Source organism: Biomphalaria glabrata, chromosome 9 (genome assembly GCF_947242115.1).
Source record: "Biomphalaria glabrata chromosome 9, xgBioGlab47.1, whole genome shotgun sequence".
Taxonomy (NCBI): domain Eukaryota; kingdom Metazoa; phylum Mollusca; class Gastropoda; family Planorbidae; genus Biomphalaria; species Biomphalaria glabrata.
Window position 1 is genome coordinate 15,979,505 of NC_074719.1, and position 23,918 is coordinate 16,003,422.

The 23,918-nt window shown below is 34.8% G+C and overlaps 1 protein-coding gene across 12 annotated transcripts in view; it reads right to left on the reverse strand.

Moving 5' to 3' along the window:
• Positions 1–4,153: 4,153 nt before the first annotated feature.
• The window catches only part of LOC106073343 (retinoic acid receptor RXR), a 66,988-nt gene continuing 47,223 nt past the window's right edge, over positions 4,154–23,918 (reverse strand). The window contains exons 1-7 of one of the 12 annotated variants that reach the window (XM_056039775.1): positions 23,675–23,839; positions 14,564–14,939; positions 11,573–11,730; positions 10,389–10,567; positions 9,768–9,894; positions 8,738–8,962; positions 4,154–7,142 (exon numbers count right to left, since the gene is read on the reverse strand). In XM_056039775.1, coding sequence (XP_055895750.1) covers positions 6,889–7,142; positions 8,738–8,962; positions 9,768–9,894; positions 10,389–10,567; positions 11,573–11,730; positions 14,564–14,939; positions 23,675–23,696 — 1,341 coding nt within the window. In that variant the 5' untranslated portion in view covers positions 23,697–23,839 and the 3' untranslated portion in view covers positions 4,154–6,888. 12 annotated transcript variants of the gene reach the window in all.

Sequence of the window (23,918 nt, forward strand, 5' to 3'; positions counted from 1 at the left end):
CCGTTCTGCTATCTCTTATCTTTTAATGGAATGGGTTGCCTGAGTCAGCCAGGAAAACCAATGATTTAGCATATTTTAAGTCACAGATCAACATGCATGACTAGATTGACACATGAAATGCGCAAGACGTAACAATCTTATTTTTTGAAGAAACGTTTGTTGTACAGAGGTAATACCAAAAAGCTTCAAACTCATTAGGCTGCTATTGCATTGTTTATAGTTTATAGTTTTCAGACTACATACATGTATAAATAGAATACATTATGTAATCCTACGAATGCATAGATCCAGTTTTCGATGCGTTATCAAACTTTATATATTTTGTAGAGAATTAGGCTTACACCTATAATATAACACATGGACGTAGCCGGGAGGGGAGGGTCTTCAAAACATCACTTGCCTCAGACCTCATTGTCAGAAAGGGAAACTTTACTTACTGCCCCCGTGCAGCCCAGTGCAGCCAACGTAAGCAAACTACAGTTTCCAAATTTCATGAGCGCAGCCAAAAGGGGTTTTGTGGTTTCCCTTTCCCCTCCAATACAAAAACTAAACCATTTTACCATTTTCTACCAGTCGCTGGACTCCAATGAATAGCAGATTTGGTTTTTGAATTTTTTTAGCGAAAGAGTAGCAGGCTAATTGCAATGTAGATACCTCAGAATATGCATTTTTAAAGCTTAAAATAACAGAAATAATGCTTGGTTCCGGAGCTTCGCACCGGACCCCACTGGGGCGAGCTCGCAGCGCTCCCCCACACTCCCTAGCTGTCCCTTGGCGGTGTGTAGGCTACTGTCTTTCCACTAATTATAGGAAGAGAGTATTCTAGGGTAGAAAAAAACTTTGAAAGAATGAAAGATCAGAATGTAATGAAGATTAATTACATACACACACACACTAATATATATATATATATAAATTGCGGAGTGGGTTAACCCCCCCCCCCCACCGAAAATATATGACATGCCATTTGTGGGCCGGTTTATAAGGTAATGCCCGGGCCGATTTTGATACCCAGTCCGCCCCTGGACTCCAACAAGTTATAGTGCATTTAAAGTCATGTTTATACAATTTCTTAGCATAATTAAACGACTTTAAAAGATGTTTCAAATAAATAAAGAAATGTTTTATGAGTTCTATTTCCCTTTAGGCGTATTTACATGGCAAAAGCACTTGTAGGTGTAAAACTATTAAACATTGATACAAACTGTGATACTAAATGTTATTGTTTTGTCAGACCCGTCTCGTTATTGTAACCCAGTAACCCAAATTGCTGACAGTTTGAAAGAATGTCCTAATTAATAGGGGGGATAATTAAATTCCTTTAAGGCCAATATTTAGGGACGATCTAACATGAATAAAGTTAACATTTAAACAGACAACAAAGTGTTTATCTACTCGCCTACAATTACATCAACTATTATCTGACTCTACGTTCATTATTTAACAGTAAATAGATCCAACATTTATTTACTAACATTTTTTCTAGCCTTCTGAGTAGAAAGTCACTAACCAGTGGGGCATCTATTTCTAAACTTGTGGCTGTTTCTCATTCAATGGAAAGAACACTAAGTGAAGCCAAACTGATCTGTAGCATAGAAGTTCTTAAATAATTGTGGATCAATCGAAATTTCGAAAATGGCCGCTATTCTAAACTAACTGATACAGACAAAGTGAGAAATTAGAAGAAGGCTGTAAAAATGTTTGGAAGATTGATGATATAATGGAGCTGTCTATCATAAAAAAATAAACAGACAAATCTTGTACTGAACACAGACTTGATATGTCTTATGAAAGGCCTCTTAGGCGAATTTGCATATCTGAACAATAGACTATGGCAATATCATCTGGATGAGACTAGAAATCCAACACTTTGCCATTTGCATTTGAAATGAAACTGGGCTTTAACCACTCAAACATTTTGACCCCTTTTATGCCCAAGAAATCTGTCATGTTATTGAGTAAAAATGGCATTGGTTCTTTAGTATTATACCTTGATTTTGAAAGTCTTCTCTTGATTCTTTTCTTGTTAGTAATTAGTGATTGGATCATCAAATGGCCTTTGAACCTTCTGATATCGTGTAGACAGTAGAGCAAAAACCTCTATCTACAGCCCAAGATCCAGCTACTTCAGCAACCTTTTTTTTTTACACCCTAAAAATCCTTTTCTTATGATCTACTACAATCAAGATCTTCTTCAGTTGACTTTCTGATTTCTGTAGATCCGGTGGCTCGCTGTCCAACAAATTGTGACACAACGTTGATTGCACTTACACAATTGTGTACTGGACACTAGGCAGAACAATATTATAGAATGGTTCTTATTCTTTCTGTAAGGGCTACAGCTCGTTACTTATCAAACCCAGTAGAAAGTCAGTTCAGATCTCTGACTGAACTGAAAGAATTATGTAAGATAATAGACATTGCTTTATTTAAGTTTTATTTTAAATACAGAAAAAAATAAACAAATTGAGCTTTAAGAAAATTGAATAATTTGCAGCTGTGTTGATTCGTGACCATCTCTATAGAGCTTATTGTCGCACCCCTCCCTTTTTTTTTGTACCACACATAAATATTTTCTTCGCCAAACTCTCTCTCACCCCCCCCCCCCCCCCCCAAACCATTTCTCTAAAACTATTAATGGTTTTATGAATATAGACGGAGAAAAAAAGAACGGGACAATCTGGCAACACTTGTCTCCTCCAGCGCACACTTTGGGCTAACCACTCTTACAATAGACCTGACGGAAAGCATTTTCTTGCATTAGAGTAACCCAAGCCGCTGGTACACTGACTCGAGCTTAAAACGCGGATTGTTGTTTCGAAAGGAATATGAAGTTTTGGTACAAAAGTTAAGGACATTTTGAGGAAGCTTTTTAGATACTATTTTTAAATCGGTTCTTACAAAAGTGGTTTTTTTTTTTCCTCTTTGGTGCCATCCTCAAGTTCTTACCTGGGCTCCGTTGCGCTATTAATGCTACGCCACTGGCTATGGGCCCCTAATGGATGCTACGCCACTGTTTAAATTGGTATTCTTATCATGTTTTGGATTAATATATCATAAACATCGTAAGACTTTGAATCAATGAGTGATTTGTTTTATGTCTTTGTATAAATAAAAAGTCAATACCAAAAAACTGTGTGAAGACATATCTCAAATTGTCCTAATGTGAAACTCTCAAAATGTCCAGATAAAAGCCGGCGACCCTTAGGCAGTTTGCAGCACTCAGTGCGACATCCTGGAAGAGCCTGCTACGCCGCTGACCCCAAACTGTATCGGCACTTGCCGTTCCTTTGGATACATCAACTGCGTGGAGAGAACTGATATGTGGGTGACATCGTACCGATCACAGCTAATGCCCAGGCATTCACATGATCATCCATGAGCAGTTCCAAAGTCACTTCGGTACAACAGAATATAACTGGAAACATCAAAAAAAAACCTGGATGGTGTACTCAGTACACATAAGAAGGAGAGATTATGGACTGTAGAGCCACACCCTGACCAGGAGAGATTATGGAGCTGTAGAGCCACACACTGACCAGGAGAGATTATGGACTGTAGAGCCACACACTGACAAGGAGAGATTATGGACTGTAGAGCCACACACTGACCAGGAGAGATTACGGACTGTAGAGCCACACACTGACCAGGAGAGATTATGGACTGTAGAGAAAGCCGCACACTAACCAGGAGAGATTACGGACTTTAGAGCCACACACTGACCAGGAGAGATTATTGAGCTATACAGCCACACACTAACCAAGAGAGATTTATAGACTAGAGCCAATCACTAACCTAGAGAGATTATGGACTGTAGAGCCACTCACTAACAGGGCTTGCCCTAGCAACTGCGGGGCCCTATGCGAAACGGATTTGGCGGGGCCTAGTCATTGCAATAAATTTTAAAATAATGAAAGCTCACAAAGATGTTTTTATTTATTGGCACCCCGAAAATGTTAATCTTGTACATTTTTCAAGACATTTTAATAATTTCAGGAGATATTTCCAGGACTTTTCATAGGTTGCAGTGGCCTAAGGCCGGCCCTGCACACTAACCAGGAGAGATTATGGAGCTGTAGAGCCACAAGGAATGATGATGATTTTTTAATATGGTGTGGTACATTAAATACACTTACAAAATAACTAGAGCAAATGAAAACAAATCCAATGTTTTATTATACTGTTCAATGTCATGTGTAATGAACATACAATATCATTCTCAAAAGAACTTCACTACACAGTCAAGTCTTTGTAAACATTATTTCTATCTTCCATCTGAATAGTTGACTGTAAACTTTCAGGATATTACACAAGAAATGTTCTATTGTATTTCCAAATGTGTAGCTATTTAAAGTAGGGCTCCCAACACATACATCAGTACAGTGAAATGTTGTCAATACAATGAACAAATTCTCTTCCTGAATTCATACAAAGTAGATACCAGTTTTAATACATTAAAAAAAAAACACATAAATTTCATTCATCACTGGTACATCAAGTAAAAGGTCTACCCATGTGTAATCGTACTCAAATATTGTAAAAGTGATATTTGCACATTATATTATTATCATCAAAAGGTCACTCATCCAGTTGAAACACATCTTTCAGTCATCAACTTTCTATTTACAATCAAATGAAGCATTTCCTAGTCACACATAACATTTTCTATGAGAGTACAAGACCTGGTTAACAGAATAGAAGCTTTCAGGCAGTCAGTAATACTACATATTCTTTCTTCACTAAGTGCTGTCCCAGGAAGGAGACACAGATTGGAGATGTAATAATTGGAATGGTCTCTTGTCCCATCAAGTACAATGAAGATTTGACAAGGGCCAGACTCCAGCTCTTAGATGTAAGGAGTAGTCACAAAAAGTCTTTTCTTTGACCTAACACATTGACTGTACACTTATTACTTAGATATTCTTAGCCTAGCCCTCAACAATTAGAATCAGTAGGAAAGTGGCCAAGACAAACCAAAAGGTGGGGAGAAGACTAGCATGACTCAAATGTTTGACTGCTAGTGAAATGTTTACAACCCATAGTGGCAGTTTCCAATGATTCAATACAGAGATGAACAAGGTCAATGGATAATCAAAACAAAACAAACTACTAGCATTCAGTCCTACTCTTGAAGACCTACATTTGGCTATGGAGATCTTGTAAGTAACAAAGCTCAGTGAACCATTCACAGACTACTCTATATTTTGAACATAAGTCCTCAACAAATTTGCACTAGACTGCCTTCAGGAACTCCAGTGTGAAACCCCTATCCCCAGCCTTTCATTTAGAAAAGTAGTGGTTCCTTACAGCATGCAAGACATAGAGGCTATTCCTCAAACTCAAGACATGCACTAGACCTTTAACCATTATATGTTACATACACAAACACGCACAAAATATCAAAGTTTAAGTATGTAAGCTATACCTTGTGCAAAAAGGAAATATAATATTTCATCATTTAGCACTCTGAGATACTGACAGGATAATTTAGTATTTCATTATTTATTCTTCCAGTAGTAAAATCAAATTTGTTGAGTAGGTCTGACCTTTTTAAGAACTGGTTGTCAACATATTGAATAGACTTTTATATTAAATGCAGTAAAAATCCTGTTTTTATGGGATGAAACTTAACAATTCAAAGGCTTGCATGCTGAGTGGAACTATAAGTAGGATGAATACATTGAGTTGATCAATTGTTGACCATTTGTCTGGGAAATTCAACAACAGCTGTATCATAAAGACTTTAAATAACATATCAGCACAAATTCTTGGAGCATTTAGTTAAATAAAAAAAAACAGTAAAAAACAACCCCAGTACTTTGATAAACATTAGTGAGATAATGACAGGATTGAAAGTTCAATGCCAAACCATCAAGAGAATATCACCCATGAAAATATATTGAAAGTGTTCTCTTACAAAGAAGAAAAAAGAAACAAGAAAATGTGAATGTTAAGACTGGTTTCAGGTTATCAGACTTGTGAGTTCCACATGAACAGCTTTCAATTGGATGACTTCAGTGTACAGAGAAACATAAATAATGAAACATAAACACATTCTTCCATTGTCATTGTGTGTTTGAAGATACATTAAGAACAAAAGGACATAACTCTTACTACTTGGCACAGAAGCAATAATGAAGACAAGCACACAGCCCAACCAATGTAAGCATACACTCCACACCAACTTGGCACAGAAAGATGGCTAAAGCACATTACAAAGACTTCATATTAACAAAAGCCAGAATAGCAAACAACTTTAAAACAAACATATGGATGTGTCATTGAAAGAAAAGAGAAAGGAGAAATGAACAAAATAAAACCACTGGTTTAGCATCTAAATAAAAAAAAAGGGGCAATTATTTCAATATTAAAAAAATAAATCTATGTATTAAACCCCTTACTATCACAGTCTAATCAAATCAGTGAAATAGCCATTCCTGCAGTTAAAAAGTCTCTTCAGTGTAGAATAAAAACCATACAAAATAAAAGTGGCCAGCCCAACCACATATAAAGCATCAACCAAATATTTGACTTTCAACTTAAAACAAAATAAAGTATAATACATGCACACAAAACATTATTTGAACATAAAATTTCCTTCCATTAAAAACAATGTGGTCTGCAAGAGATAAACGTGACTCAGAAAGCTTTAAGACAAATGTCCAAATGAAACAAGTTCACTATATATGCTCCAGTAGATTTCTTTTCAGATTTTTCATGAGGGACTCTTCAAGTAGATAGCATAGAAAGACATTTACTTTGTTTAGGTAAAAATGTCTACATTTTTTCCATTGTGCCCAGAGAACCCCAAAAAATATTCAAATCTTCTGTTGTGTTTCCATACAGAGTCTAGGATTGGTTGCTGACTGCATCCTCCAGGATTGGTTGCTATGTGGCAGGGCTAGGGTTTTCTAACATCTCCATCAAAAATGTGTCAATGGGCTGGTCACCAATCAGTTTAAAGAAGAAGAGGTGCTCCAGGCATTTCAAGCCGATGGAGCGGAGTGCAGGTAATCGAAGAAGGAGCTTGGCAAACCTGCCAGGCTCCTCAGGGTAACGAGACTTTGTATATTCCTCAAGAGAGGCATAAACCTTCTCTCGCAACTGTTCTACTTCTTGAACAGCAGTCAATCCTTTAGCATCTGCAATAGAAAACAGAGATTTGTCTCAAAATAATTCACTAAGTATGTATACAAATTCTGCCACACCAGTTATCTTGGTTTAGATTAGCCATCATATTAAAGTACTTTGCATAAGTTACAAAGAAAGAAACATTATATCTAATTTGAATAGTCAGTTTCTGTTTCTATGTAGCTACTAGATATCTGAACATAAGTATCATTACATAAAACATTTTTTCATTACTTGCTTTTCAGCCTAACCTATTGTTTACAAAATTAACAACAAAATATCTTCAATGGCTTCACCCTAACTACAATAATTACAGAGTGCTTGTCTAAACATTTTCTTCCTGAACCAATGATACCATCATCAATTTAAGCCCATCCCCAATGCTTTAAAAGTCATTAACTTTCCTCCCAAAATGTTTTTAATTGGTTAAAATTTAATTTAAAAAATATTTATTTACACGTTTTAACTGAGAATGTTTTGAAAGGTAATTAATGTTTCTCTATTTTATGGTATCTACAAGAATGTTCTGGATGGTAAAGGAGGAGGATAATGAGCTCAAAACAATCATTTTATGAGTTTTTAAATGTGTAATGTATTAAGTCCTGTAATTTGGTTTATAAAATATTTACTAGGTCTACATACATATAAGCCGGTACTCAGTGATTAGGTGCTGGTGCTAAAGAGTTGATTGCCTAACTTTTTTAACTACTAAAAATTAATACTATATGTTAAAATACAAGTAAAGTAATCATTTTTTCAAAAAGGTGCCAGTACACTGTAGCGGTGCATATCGTCATATATAACTAGCCTGACATTACCCGCAGCCTGCGAGTCCTAGTTTGTGTATTACTAATCTAGTGGATTGGATTTAGATGTATGTTAAACTTAGCTAATGATCCTTTTCGAGTTTTTCTCTTTCGCTATGAAAATAAAAATTAGTTTTGCGAAAATGGGTTTACCCGAAGCCGATACATTCATTTATATTAAAAACGAAAGGAGCGATAGATGAATAGGATATAAAGTACAATTAAAACGGGTTTACCCGATTTGTTAAATGAATGATATTATAAGTAAGTCAGGACATTCTGAATTCGCAGATATATGAAACGAATTTATGTAAAAATGCTTTTGAAACACAATTTATTAAATAATGAAATCAATTGACTATATTTTGTATTTTCATGTGTCAAAGTAAAAAAACTATATGTGCAAAGTGTAGTTCTTAAAATTAGATCTAAATCCTTTCGATCTTTTCTCATGTCAACATTGTAAACAAAGCCTAGATCCATATAATACTATGGCTTTAAAAGAGTCGGACATGTTTGTTTTTTTTGAGGGTCTTAAGTTTGTTTTAGGGCTACAATACATACATTATGGTCTAAGTTTGTATCCAAGGAACTTTTCTGCCAAATTTTATCAAGATTGGTCAAGCGGTTTTTAGTTTTTATTTCTAATCCTAACATACATACATACGCCTTACTTTCTACTTTATATATATAATAATTGTACTCAAGTAAAACAAGTTAAGAGAAATCTTTTATGACTATTCAATATTATGACTATATATTATCAAAAATGGAAAAGTGAAAAAAAATATTTATCTTACCAGGATTAAACAAAACCACTGCTCTTAAACAGCCCAATTCTGTTTTGTCCATCTTCATATCTCTCATTTTGGCCACCAGCTCAGTCAGGACACGGTCAAATATTGTACCAACACCTGCCTGGTGAGCACTGCTGCGATGGACATGGAGACCAGTGGCTAACAATATACCATCTTTGGCCATAATGGAACGATGTGAGAACCCAGCAATCAGAAGTTCATTCCAACCTACAGGCAAAAGAAAATAAGAGAGAATGGATCCTGTACCTAGTCAACAGCTTAATCTGTTATTAAGTAAAAAAAACGTTAAATTCCCCTTTCAGACATTGCGGTCTATAGGGCAGATGATATAAAGGTCATGTTTCTGTGGCTTACGGTTAAGGAGGGTGTAATATGGCCAGCACAATGACCAACCGCCTTTACTTTTCCCCAACTAATGTCAGGTACCCATTAGAGCTGGGTGGACTCTAGACGCACCAGAAAATTCCGAAATTAAAAATCCCAGTCTTCACACCTGGTTCAGAAGCCAAGCACTTTACCGCTCAGCCACCACGCATTCTGTTATCAAAATCTAAGGATATTGTTGTCTTAGCTGGCAAGAGTTTGTGCAGCCAAACATTCAGATACTAATAAACATCTGCAACAGAGTGAGGACAACTTATATTTCCAGCTATTACACCACACACTTTCACTCAATTATTAGACATTTCAATGGGAATAATGCATGAGTTCAACATTCTCTAATGGGCTTTGGAATTGTAAGAGTGTTTGGTCTGTTCCATGGACACAGGTAATCAATCAAGGGCTATTATGAACACCAAGGTAAAACAAAAAAAATAAAAACTACCAAGTTGATGATATAGGTCCCAAAAACATTTCATGATACCCTACCGCCCCCCCCCCTTTTTTTTTGTCGTCAGATTGCAGCTAAAAACCACATAATTGAAAACACTTTAAGCTCAAAAAAAAAAATATAAAAAAATTCAAATAATAAGATTAGAGCTCTTCAGATTTTTAAAAGACCCCTACTTACCTGCTCTAAGTAAAATGACTTGATCCTCTAATGGAAGTTCTGTAAAATGAGGAATTCGTTTGGCCCATTCCACTAATGTAAACAATTGTTTATCAGCTGCCTGGCATATGTTGGTCACTGGATCTTTCTACAAGATACATTATATACAAACATAACACATTTTCATGCATAACAAATGATCAATGTAGGCCCTACCTAAGTACTTCTTTCTTAAAGTACTGGCTATATTCCCAAATGGATCATGAGAGAAACAGATCCTTGTATTAGCCATACTACCCAGTGATACTCAGATTTCACTATCTTTGACTAGCACTGTTTCTATTCCTTAGGGTAAAAATACATTACCCTCATTGGAAGGGGGATTAGAGAGGTGGAAAAAAGTTCTTTACCTTGTAAAATATCTGAAATTATAAAATGATGTAGGATGCCATAGTGTCAATGAAAAGACATCAAGTAAGCACATTTCCCCCAATAAAAAGTAGCTTACAGTTTCAATTACATTTAATTACCACTAAGGTTAGTATTTTTTTTTATTGCACCTACCTAAATGTTATTATTGTCTAAATATATTCATACAACAAAAATAAAATAACATTGAGAGACAATATAAAAAACAATTACCATAAGCATTTGGTCACTCACTTGTGCGTCTATGTATGTGTCAATTTTGGGGTCAACGGCAAGTTCAGCTTCAAGAATCTGTTCAACTGGCATGTCATTGTTGGCTCCACTTGTGCTCTCCACCTCACCGTCCCCTTTCTCTTTCACCCTCTGTCTTTCCTCCTGGACAGCTGTAATAGCTAATAGTATGTTAGAACTTGGAAATCATGGGATACAGATGAAAGATGTCTTAATTTTTTTTTTAAATTCATTCTCTTTAGTCTAACTAATCAATATAATGTCTATTAATTGTGTTTGATGATACATAATTTTAGCTCAAAGATCTTTTGAAAAATTGATCCTAGTTAAAATGATAATAATTTTTGTTTTTGACATATCTCATGCTGATATTTTATAAAGGAAATTCTAAGTTTATACTCTGGAGCTACACCACAGATATTTGTTTTTTTTGAGTGGTAAAGCGCTTTGTTTCTGAACTGGGGGGGGGTTCCAGAGTTTGAATCCTGGTGAAGACTGGGATTTTTAATTTCTGGATCTTTGGGTGCCTCTGAGTCAACTCAGCTCTAATGGACACCTGATATTAGTTGGGGAAAAGTAAAGGCAGTTGATAGTTGTGCTGGCCACATGACACCCTCGTTAACAATGGGTCACAAAAACAAATGCTCTTTACATCATCTGCCCTATAGACTGCAAGGTCTGAAAGGGAAACTTTACTTTTATTACTAATGATAACAAGTACCAGTATTTCAGATATAAAGTAAAAAAAAAGTGTTTAGCTTTTAAATGTCAGATAATGTTCACAAGTTCAAGGACATTGGTCTATAATTAAATCACCAAGTGCAACATAAGGGTTCTCTCATGACAAAATTTAATCAAAGAAAATTAACTTAGGGATTTTATTTGTCAATTTGAAATAGAATTTAGAATTTTTTTGAAAAGTTTTCAAAAATGCCTTAGAGAGTCATATAACAAGGATAATACAATTTTATAGTTATAAAATAAGGTCAAATGAATTTAAATTTAATTATCTAGTAGCTTAGAGCAGAGAAATTATATTTTTTAGAGTCATAATGTTGCGTCATTTGCAATAAGAATTTGCTTTTCTCAATACATTGAACAGCCACTGACCAGATCTAGTGTACTGATTAAGTTAACTTTAGTTAAATGACTGAAAAGTCAACTACCTTCTCGCTTCATGCCCATTGACAGACATTTCATATAACGGCAGTACTGACACCTATTGCGCTGTCTCTTGTCAATCATACAATTTTTATCATCACGGCAAGCATATGTTAGATCTTTACGTACTGTTCTCTTAAAAAAACCTTTACAACCTTCACAGCTGTTGAAGAAAAAAAAAATATATATACAAATAAATCCATTAGTAAAATTTATTTCAATAAGATCAAATCAGAAAACTGATAAAAAACAAAAAAAAACAGCATCTCAAAGTTTCTAATTTAACTCTTTCTCTCCTAATTGACAACGCCAACATTGATGTTACCCTTTTAAACTAAAATAATTTTTGGATTTAAAAACTTTAATTTGTGTTGTGTAAAAAGAGCATGCATTTCCCTCAAATTCAATACCAAATATAAAATTTTCTGATATCAAAGAAAAAAATTATTGAAGTTTTATCATTACAGGATAGTGAAATACAAATGAGCAAAATGGATAATTCTATCAGAACGAGGAAAATAATTATGGATAGAAAGAGTTAAAATCTTTTAATATTATAATAGGTTCACTTAAGCCAAAGTCAATTAAAACTAAAAAGAGACAAGGTTATAGAAGTAAATAAATGGTCTCTAAAGAAAAGACAAGGTTAATGATGTAAATAATTGGTTGATCAGTTTTATCTCTATGTGTATCTAAATAAAGAAAAAATATATAATAAAAACTGTGTTGCAAGAATAAAAATCTTGTAATAAGATTATTTGATTAGCTTTAATCTTTCCTCAGAATAGTAGACAGTTACTAAATCCCAGCTTCAATGGAAGCCTAAATGAATTTGAAAATAAATTAATGTTGGTATCTTCATGTTATTCCCACATGCGCTGGTCCAAATTGTATTTTAGAACTTTGGCGGGTGAGGAGTTCGAATAATATTTTACAAAGCTTTTATCAATATTGTACTGTACACATTATTTTTCCTGATTCCCATTCTCGGATCAAGTTGAAACTTAGCAATATTATTCTTTGTTGATGACAACTCACGAATCCATAAAAAAATTAAACAATTAACAAATCAGTTGGCTGTAATTAATTTTATAGAGAGAAAGAAGAGCCTACTAAGCTAAGGAGAGTAAAATCCTGTAGCCTTCTTCAGTATTAGAATTTAGTTGACAACTTAACATCAAAAATAAATCCCCCAAATATGAAATAAGAAAATGGTACCAAATATTTTTTAAATCATCTGACTATATCTAAAAACTTATAAATGAAACATTTCTGTGACATAAACACTAATCATTAATCAATGCTGACTTTAAACAAAAGTTTGAAAAGGAAAAAGAATAGAGTCTATTTCCAATGTACTAACTAACTGAATATATTATATATAATGGAATAAAAAAAATGATCTTGAACACAAAAAGTAATGAAAATAAACAGCAACTCTTAATAACTAACAGTCTTCCTTTAATGTTAACCAAAAACTGGTGTCCTGCTTCTTTTCCTCAGACAGAGAATTGATTTTATAATTATCTCAGCAATAATTTGATCAAACAGACATCAATTATGTATACCAACAGAAACCTTCCAAGAGTCTCAGCAAGCAAGGTGTTCATTGATTCATTCCTTATGTCTTAGTGTTTTCTCGGTGGTACATAGGTTTGTGTCTCCATGTAGTTCTTGTTATTACATCAAGTCTCATTTTCACCCAAGCATAAGATATATGCAGGGCTGGTCCTACAGGTTGCGGGGCCCTATGCGAAACGGATTGTGCGGGGCCTAATTTGGGCAGTGATAAGGATAATAAGTGACAATTAAGACTTTGTATTAGAAAATAGATTCACCTTTGCATTTTATTTATAGTTTACTAAGTTCAAAATCACTGTCAAAAACTAACTTTACGAGCCATCTACATTAGATAGTAGTTTTCCAACAAAAAGCCGATAAACATTCAGATCTGCCTTTTAGATTTACTATCAACTAGCAAAATATCACTTTTTTCTAGGAGGTCGAGATAGATTTAGATCTATATATGTAAGACTATTAAAGTACATTAAGTATTAGAACTTCTCATTTTGTTAAAATTCGCCTTATTATTAACTTTTTAGAAAATGAAAGCTGACAATGCTGTTTCGTTTTTTTAATCGCGAGTAGGATTGGCGTTTTCCATATTGAATGACACCCCAAAATGACAATTTTGTCTGTTTTAAGGAGATTTGCACCAGTTTTTAGAAGATTTTAATAATTTCATGAGATTTTCATGATTTTTTCTTATATTTTATAATTTCAGGACAATTCCAGGAACTCCTTAATAATTAGTTAAACCATTTTAATAATAATATACAAATAATTTACACCTAGAATTAGCGTGCGGGGCCCACTGCGGCCGCATAGGTTGCAGAGGCCTAAGACCGGCCGTGGATATATGTCCAAAGTGAAGGTAATTTAACTAAATATAGATATAGCAAAAGTAATGTAAACCCCAGAAAAAGAATAATTAACCTTCCAGTTCAAATCAATATTTGATCAAGATAAAAATGGTTTTCCTTTTAAATCTTAAGCAGACTGTTCCATGTCCACTATTTAGATGATTGTGAAGATTTGCAAGCGATTATCTTATATTCCCAAAGTTAAAAAATGTGTTTATTCTGTAGTTGATTTTGATGACTTTGTATTTAAAGACTTATGAATGTATCAATCTATCAAAGATAGACACAAGAGCTCTTTTTTTGTTCCTTTGGCTATATCATGCAATGTTGAAGTAAAACTGGGGTAGGATTGCAGAGTTTGTGTTCACTCTAATAATGCATTGATATTTGTAATGCACAATTTAAAACACATTTCCTCACAGATAATAAAGATTATTATTAGGTTAAAAAGCATCCTTGTCAAGTATTAAACCAATTATTTTTTTATCTCAGTAAACCTCAAGTGTTTTTTAATTATAACAGTAAACGACATTAACACATCACCATATTATACAAGAAATGATAGATACATACCTGTAAACACCATAATGTTTCCCGGAAGCTCTGTCACCGCATATTGCACAGATATGTTTGGTGTGAAGGGAAGAATGGGGGAGCCCTGGGGATGGGCTTGGACCAGATGGGCTCAGGCAGAGCATGGGTGGAGACCCCATGGATGAAGTGGGTGAATGCATGCCTGGCGAGTGCATCTGCTGTGGCCCAGGAGAGGGCTGAGTAGAACTGGCCATACTTGGCATGCCTCCAGGGCCAAAGCCATAATAACCATGTGTGGATGTGGGTGATGTGAGAGATGAGATGTCAGGCTTTATGTCAGGTGGTGGGTGACCTTGGTGGCCACCCATTGTCATGCCCATGGACATCCCACTGGGCATACTGTTTTCAAGGGTGTCTGTGAAAAACAAAAAAAAAAACAATAAAGATAACAATGTTTAACTTCAGCTGAATGTTAACTTAAAAAGTTTGTAAAAAGTCTATTTTATTTTATGAGAAAAAAAAAAGTATTTCAATAAAAGAGTTCCAGGAAATATACAGGAGACAGGGGTGTAACAAGAAGTCAATTCATTAACTAGCACAGTTAAGAAACAAAAAATCAATAACATTATTTAATTGAGTTTAGGATTTTTCTAGAGATGGTTTACAAAATTTGTATGAAGACAATAAGATTTAGTTAAAGTAACAATAAAAAGAGAATGTGGTGGTGGGGGGCATATATATGATTATTATGCTTATTGCTTATGGGCCTACACAGGTGTGCTTATCAGTGAAGATGTTTTCTGAGATAACAATAAAAAAAGATAGACAGCAATGTGTTCAATACAAATGATATGCTTTAACCTTGACCTGAATAGAAGCAAGGCCAAATGGTGACTGTTACAGTAAACCTACTGAGGTCATGACATTAGAAAGAGGGGATTGATCAAGAAATGTAAAAAAAAAAAAATTATTATAATAATATACAGGTCTATTATTATATATACTATATACTACTAGTACTATAAATAGAGTAATATAGTTACTAAGACTACCTAGAAAATTGATAAATAAATAAATGAATTGGATCTCTGAATATGCCACAAAAAAATAAGTAACTATAATTCAACTTACTAATTATATGTTTCTCTTCCAAATACACATTCACAATAAAACACTAAATTAAATAGCTATTGAGGATTTCCTCGGTATGGTAAAAGCGGACTTGGAACCCCAACAAGCCAGTGCATTTATCTAGACTCTAGGATCACTTCCTAAATAAGAAGACGTTTTGATCCAAGTCCTAGGTGAACTTAAACCCATTCCCTTCTAAACCAGAACGTTCCCACCAGTAACAAGGCAGCAGGACTATTGCTTTCACTCACAGTTCAACCAACACGTCACACGGCCCCATCCCACCCCCCAGTGACCTTGCTTGGAAACGCATGAGAACACATGAGGGGGGAAGGAGGGGCAAGGAAGACTCAACACACTGAGTGCACCTGCCTACTACTTAGATCTCCACACCAGGATGTGGTCTCAATCACAACACAAATCTTGAGGTCTTGGAAATGAGTTATCCTAGAAGACTATGTGACAACAAAGTAGCACCAATGTCTACTCACAGACACATGGAAATAGAGAAACTAGTGCAAACATCAAGTCGCTTGATCATAGTTGTAACATTCAAACTATGGGCGGTATCTCAAAAAGAAAAAAAAATCAGTTCTTAATTTTATATCGCTTACAGCAGAAACCTGAAATGTTATGAAATAAATAAGAAAAACAAATGTGCCTGACTCCTTGAAGCTAGCCTCGTCTACATGTTTAAAGCAGCCATTTCTTAAGAGAGTAGTATCGCCATATGTGTCTAGGGTTTCAATTATGAATCAACATGTAGGATGTAAGACACTTCCCCTGACTACTCCATGAGAAGCCACACACACACATACACGCGAGCCTGGAAGAGAGAGACTTGAGTCAATGAAGAGAATGCAAGAAGTGGGGTAGACCGTTGGACCGGAGTGTAAACAACCAGGAAAAGAAAAGCATCATGGAATCTCTCCCCCCCCCCCCATTCTTTACACGTAGGATGTCTTGACATTTCAATAGACCGCGGGGCAATGCAGGACCCACAATAATCCAGACTATCAAAAATGCGCCTTCACCCCAACGGACAACCCGCATCAGAAACAATGCTATGCCAACTATGAATTTCTGTAGACGGCATATATTGCCAGCGCCTGAAATCCTACAAGTTAAAGATGACGCCACTTAACAGATATAATGGCACTATTTAAAAAAAAAACAAATCAAAAACGAATCTCATAAGTTTATTGTAAAGGAAAGTTTGTTTTCTTAAAAATCGCAAGAATGACTATCTTCATGACAACAAAAAGAAAACCATTCACCACTACAGCAGAAAATAATTGGACAAACGGCCTAAAGATTTTAGTAGATGATGAGCAACCTTACTCAATCTTTTGTGTGTTCTGGACGAGCCACTTCGATACCAGTAGTTGGGTTGATTTAAGGCACGTTCTACAAACACTATCATAAACAACAAAGTCAGGTTTCCTCTAAATCTGACATTCAATTCTAATTTCTAAGGTCTGACAGCGCCGGCACTTTGAAGAGCCACATGTACTTTAGGATTTATGGCCATGACGTCAGCCACGAAGATGTCAAGTTAGGAGCTCGACTAAAGCATGGCCCAGAATACACGCACTAACATTGATTCAAGTGAAGACTAACTGTCTAAACCAAACAAACTCACCCATATCATCCAGAAAATCTGCCATTGTTGAGAACGAGCGAGCTGCCTAGGTTACAGCCAACATGCACTTTCCTGGGTCTAAACTGAAGTCTCTACAAGCATACGTTTTTCTCTCACATAGCTCATAAAAAAAAAAAAAAAGCCTATGGTACAGTGAAAAGGTCACACTAAGTAAAATCATTAAACCTTTCCCACATCACGAGATGTTCCCACTGTATGCCATCAACCGTCAAGAGGAAATGATAAAAAAAAAGAGGACTAGAAAACCTACAAGTCTTAATGGAAGAAATGAGAGCAGAGCGAGAGAGGGGGGGGGTGAACAGTAGAGAGAGAGGGGGGGGAGAAAAACAAGGACCATGGTACACTAAGAAATCATTACCAAGAAAGAGACGGTAAGCTATTTTGCCTCTATCTTCCCAGAGCACGCCACATCAATTGATACTATCGGAAGTGGGCACGCTGCACTAACAGATCATTGAGCTAGCGCTAAAACACACCATTAATTAGCGGCCAAGTAAACAAACAAAACGAACAAGATCATCTCTAGAGTTGGTTGGAATGTTCGTTAGCCCCCAATGCAAGTAGTACAACAACAAAAAATGTCCTTCCAATATCTAGACACTGACACACAAACATACCGTGTACATTATAACTGTACGCCCTCCCCCAGTTTGCAATGGACACCTAAGTATCAAATAACAATTGACAGTTGAATGCTCTTTAAGGGGTTACTGGATAGCGAAATTTATTTTTTTTATTTTTGCTTTAACTTAATAACTATTGTTATATTATATCATATGACAACTCAATAATAAAAAATATATATTGAATGTTGTCTAATGTTTCCGGGTTGCCATGGTAACGGCAGCCATCTTGAAAATAAACAAAAATTAGTTCATATAGGAAAATTCTAAAATTTTTCAAAATAGATAAATTTCAAAGCTAAAAATACTTACACCTTAAAGTATATAGGTGGCTGGAAGGAGCTAGCTAGATTTTATACATTTTCCCTTAGTATTGTGCATTTTATGATTTTTTTAAAAAGGGTGATTTTTTTCCTGTAAAATGCATCCACATTTTTTTTTCCCAAAAGATCATATATTAAAAACTTCTTCAGCTAAAGTCATTAAAACTAGCTGATTCTCTGTATTATTTATCTCTGAATATGTGTACCAAATTTGACACATTTATCTCTATTAGTTCTAGAGATTTTAGAAATATGTTACAGGGGGGGTCACAAAAAATGCATTCACTCAAAAACAGTGAATTTGTTTTAAGAAAAATATGGAAAATAGTGTTCACCACGCATCATTAAAATGCTTTTTTTCAATAAAAAATGCTATTTTTTAGAAAATTTTTGGTGCCAGTTTATAAAATACATGTCCACCTATTTAATTACACCAAAATTGAAAAATCGATTTTTTTACCCAAAATCGGATCCAGTAACCCCTTAAACGCAAGATTTGTTAAGACAAGATACCAAAGACCCCCCCCCCCCCTTTTTTTTTTTCACTTCTGGGCAAGGAGGACACGGCTGAGCGGTTACTAAAGTGGCATGGCACGCATTTCCCAAGCTAATCAGAGCGTGACCACGGTGCAGTGTCACGCGAAGACGTGTAGTGAACTCTAGCGCTGCACTAGTGTCAGGTAACAGGTGTGCTCAGTGGAGAGAAAGAGAGCGGGTGGGGCAAGGTAAATCAGCACGAAGCGGTGCAGACAGTGAAAACTTTGGAAAGATAAACGCCTGCCACTGGAATCCGTTCGAAATGAATCTCTTTCCAACCAACAGCTGACCAAGCCATTTCATATGCACAACGAGTTCACTTCTCAAACTGTCGATCAACGAGAGACAACTATGACAATGTCACCGTGCTTTGTATTTAGGCCAGTGCTAACCACATATTACTGACATTGCACCCCCCACTCTCAATACTTTTTTTCCTCCACAGAATTCTTAGAGCGGTAAATCATTTTTCCCCCCCTGCAATCATGAAAATTAAACTAAAGCTTGCTTTCAGTGTTTCCCACAAGACAGCCTAGTTAGGTTAAAACTATGAGAACCTTTCATTCTAAGCTTAACCACAAACATTAATTTTACCTTATCTCTAGAAATGAAACTGCATTAACTGACGTGAAGGTTAGGTGAACTGAATTTCCCATAATAAGTCAATACTTTACTATTAGATAGATTATTTATAGATATATCAATCTTTAATCTTGGTACCGATATGAAGTCTAACACACCCCACCCCCACCCCTAAACTTTTAAAAGGGGGGGGGGAGTTAGTTTTTTTTTTGTATCAGTTTAGCTTATATTTTAAACCCCCTTTAGCACTGTATTTGTCAATGACCAGTTCAAACGTGGCTACTAACTTAAAAAGCTTTTGCAGCAGTGTTAATGAGACATCAAAGCGTTAGTTTGAGTTTTGGGTCAAGTCGTGGAGTGTGAGGTGGACAATATGGAAGCAGGACGTTTTGACGCTGTAGATTTTTTTTTATTCCTTGTATTGTCTTTAAAAAGAATGATACGTGTCTATCTAGGTCTTGTATGTGGGCTTTGTTCAAACCTATTTTTAAAGCAAGGAACAAAAGCTATTTTCACCCGTTAGATTTGGGATTTAAGTGTATTTTGTAATTATCATGTCGTCTCAACACCAGGTAGTAGTGTGAGTTGTAATGTTATCCAAAAAATAAAGAATACGGTAAAAAAACAACAACAATAATAAACACAACTTTTGTTCACACTAATGATGCATGTCAGACTGTGCCCTACACAACTGGAATTTTTTGGGGGGAAACCAATTTTCTGACCTATCAAAGTTTGTTTTATTTTATGTTTCGAATGTTCCTTCAGAATTGAAAATTAATATTAGGCTTAAGCCCAAGCCCAAACCTTCCACATGACGGTGGGGGAGGGCAGGAGTCAATAAATATACATTCACGATATAGTCAAAGTATGTGTTAAAACTTTTTTTATAATTTAAAAATAAAGTGTGTGTGTGTGTGGGCATAGTGAAGACAATGTTTATATTATTGAAATTTTTGTATAATAAATTATTTTCCCCAAAACTTAATGTGACTTATTAAAACATCCCAAACTAGAAGTTAAACTATTCAACAAAGTAAAACTAATAAACTGAAGAATAGAAATAGAAAAAGAGCTGCCATGAAGCCATCATAAAAAAAACAAAACAATCTGTGCAGTAGGGTTTGATTTGATTTGTTCATTTGAGGCACATCGGCACAATTTAGGCCATGTCGTGCCTGTGCAGTAGGGTGTGGGCTTTCAGTACATGATAGTGAAAAAAAAATATCATTTTTTTAACCTAAATTTGATGACCTTATAATTTCCACTAAAGGTTTATTCCTATGAAGTATGTAATATAGAAATGAAAGAATTGTGTGAGTGCTGCTCTGAAAGTTGACATGTTCTATTCTGAGCACAACTTTTTTTTTTCTTTTGCATTATAATGGAATGCAACTGCCTACTATACAGTCCCCTACTCTCACAGATTTTTTTAGCACTTACTCCTTTGACTAGTCATGACACCATATAAAAGATAAAATACTTTCACTTTGCATTCTTCAATGGAACAACCCAAATTAGAGCAACTAACATCTCAAATGAACTAGATTCTAGCTGTACTATGCAATCTTGTTAAGTTAAGGGCTCATGAGCACAAAAATAATTTTAGAAAAGATGGTGGGAGTCAGACTGAGTCAGAAAAATCACAGATCTTTACAAAGAGATGTAAAATTCTAGATCTAGACTGCTTTTCTGATCCATATTATTATATGAAATATTAAAATGCAATTTTTAAATATTGAAAACAGAAACACTCCACACACACACAAAAAGGCACAACACATAGAAATTCATATTTAAGTAATTGACTACTCACAGTCACTGATGTCTGATTTAGATCTCTTCAGAAATTTTTACATCTAGGTAGAGTATAGAGCTTGAGAATAAAAAGGCCTTTTAGATTCTAGATCTATAGTAGAATCTAGGGTAATACCCGCAATTACGTGCATGGTTACCATTTTAAGTTAATTGAATTTTTTTTCTCAAGATCTTGGATTGTTGTAATTGTAGAGGATATATTTTTTTAGACTATATTGATTTGTTATTATTGTTTTAGGGCCAGTGTGGCTTGAAACACTGTATATTTACTATGACTATCGTCGAAAATATAGAGTTGATATGATGTGAAGAACTAGAGATTGAAGCATGAAAAGCAGTTTATGAGTTAATACATGTACAACCATATACTTCCAGAAGGCCACTGAGTTACTACATCAATGATGACAAATTTTGGATGTAAAGTAGCGTACCTATGTCTTATTCTGTTCTCTATTCAAGTATAAATTTTTTTTTTTAGTAATACCTTTTAACTAATTCATATAGAACAATTAAATTTGCTGCTATATCTCAAAAATAATTCAAGCATATATTACAACATGACTATTATATGATGATGTTGTGCGTGTCACAAAGGGGTATTATATATTATATATATATCTTTTTTTTTTTTTAGATGGTGAATACATTATCAATTATTCTTTCATAAGTCATTAATCACTCATTAGTGATTCACTAAATAGTTTTCTTTTTATTTAAACACAAATAGATCTATTAGGCTAATACAGTGATCCCAACCTAATTTGACCAGCGGTCCATTTTAATTTCCGACATTCGTTTCGTGGGCCACATGACTGAAAATGTACAAAACGAAATAAAACTGACCTAAAACAAGTTTTCTTTTTAAACTTTTGCATCTAGTACTTACTTAATTAATGAGAGATTGGAAATTTACCATTTTTTAAGCATTGTAAGCTGGCTTCATTTCTCTACTTAAAATGTGAGCAACATTGAAGATAGCTTTACCAACGACTCATTTTCTTGTCTCTTGTTGGTAAATATTCCCATCGATCTTTCAGGCGTAGTTTAATCACCTTTCATTCACAGTCAAACTAATAATGTTTTATAATCCGTTTATATGTTATTGTGCTTTAAAACAGCCACACTTTACAAAACAAATATATTGGCTTATTATCATGTTCCACAAAAAAAAAAAAGGAAAGATCCGTTCACTTTTCCTAGTAGATACTAAATTCAGAGTCCACTTTTAGTTTCTTCTGCTCTCCCATTGCATAAACCTACACATTTAAAATGTCATGGTACCAAACCAATAACGTAGGTAAAGATACATTTTTCAAACTAAAAAAGAAAAAAAGAGGGAGGGGCGGGGGGTTTTGGGATTTTCTTCACTTTGTACAGACGTTTCGGCGGGCCAGATGAAACAATGTATTTTGGGCATCACTGGGCTAATATACTGTGTGTGTGAGTGTTCAGCAATCCTTTAAAATATAGTAGACATAAGATTATATTATTTATATTGTTAATTCATTTTAACAAAAATGTCTGTTCAATACACCTTGGTTTTAATAGAATATTACTGCAACCTAAACTAACCTGGTAGGCCTGGTGTTCCATATTACATCAAAAGTTGCCATTTTTTGTACTGTTACTACTCAAGTAGTTTTCACACATTTTCTACAATTTTAAATTACAAATTACACTATTCTGTTAGATGTAGTATGAGAGAGCCTTCACCTCTATTTCAAGCTCAAAATATCACAATTTATACATTAACCATTTCTAGAGACTAGATCATGCAATGAAATGAAAAGTGTTTGTTAAAAGTAATAATAAAAGACGTTAAAGTGTTTAACTAAGACTAAAGATAAATATTAGAATTAGATAAATAATAAATATTTTATAATACTTTTAGTGAACCAATGCCAATACACTGGCAATACCTTTTGGTCACCAGTACTGGAGAAACACTCATATAAATTTTTATACGGAGTCTATTCCTAGTTTTGGCAGGAATTTTTGTTTTTTGAAAACAGATCTACATCTACTAGACTAGATTTGACTAGATCTAGATATATCATATCTAATTTTTTGTAACTATTCGTTGAAATCATTGGTTTCAGCACTCTTGCTGCCCTCGAGTATGAATGTCGGAATAGCCGATGTTGGGCCACTTGAATTGTCTATTGATTCATTTACTAATTCACTAAAGTAAAATACTCGATAGTAACGATCAACTAGACAAGGTCTATTATCTGTAATATTAAAATGTCAAGATCAACTCTATTAGAATACACATAGATCTAGATCTATATAAATTTAATAACAAACATGGGTTTTATAAGTGTCGATGAGGAACAGGGAGGTAAAAACAGCGGCATAAAACAAAATGGCGGCTAGAACAACATAATCGAAAACATCGACTTATACAGCGAAATTGTTACAAATTTATCGTTAAAAAATAGAAACAAACACATAATGCAAAAACTATATTTACCCATTCCTTCAGATCGATCCATTGGGACTCCCTAGGCCTATATTAAAGCCTGACACAGGAAAAAAATCTACACAAAAAAATCTCTTGTTGATATAAAAAATTTTGGTTTACCTCGAGTGTAAGGTGAAATTCATACCCACAATGCCCCTGTAGTACCCTAGTTTTAGCATAATGCTAGTAACCTAGTTCCCGACAGTATGAAAACCTTACGCTACACACAGAGCACACAAAACAGCACATTGCA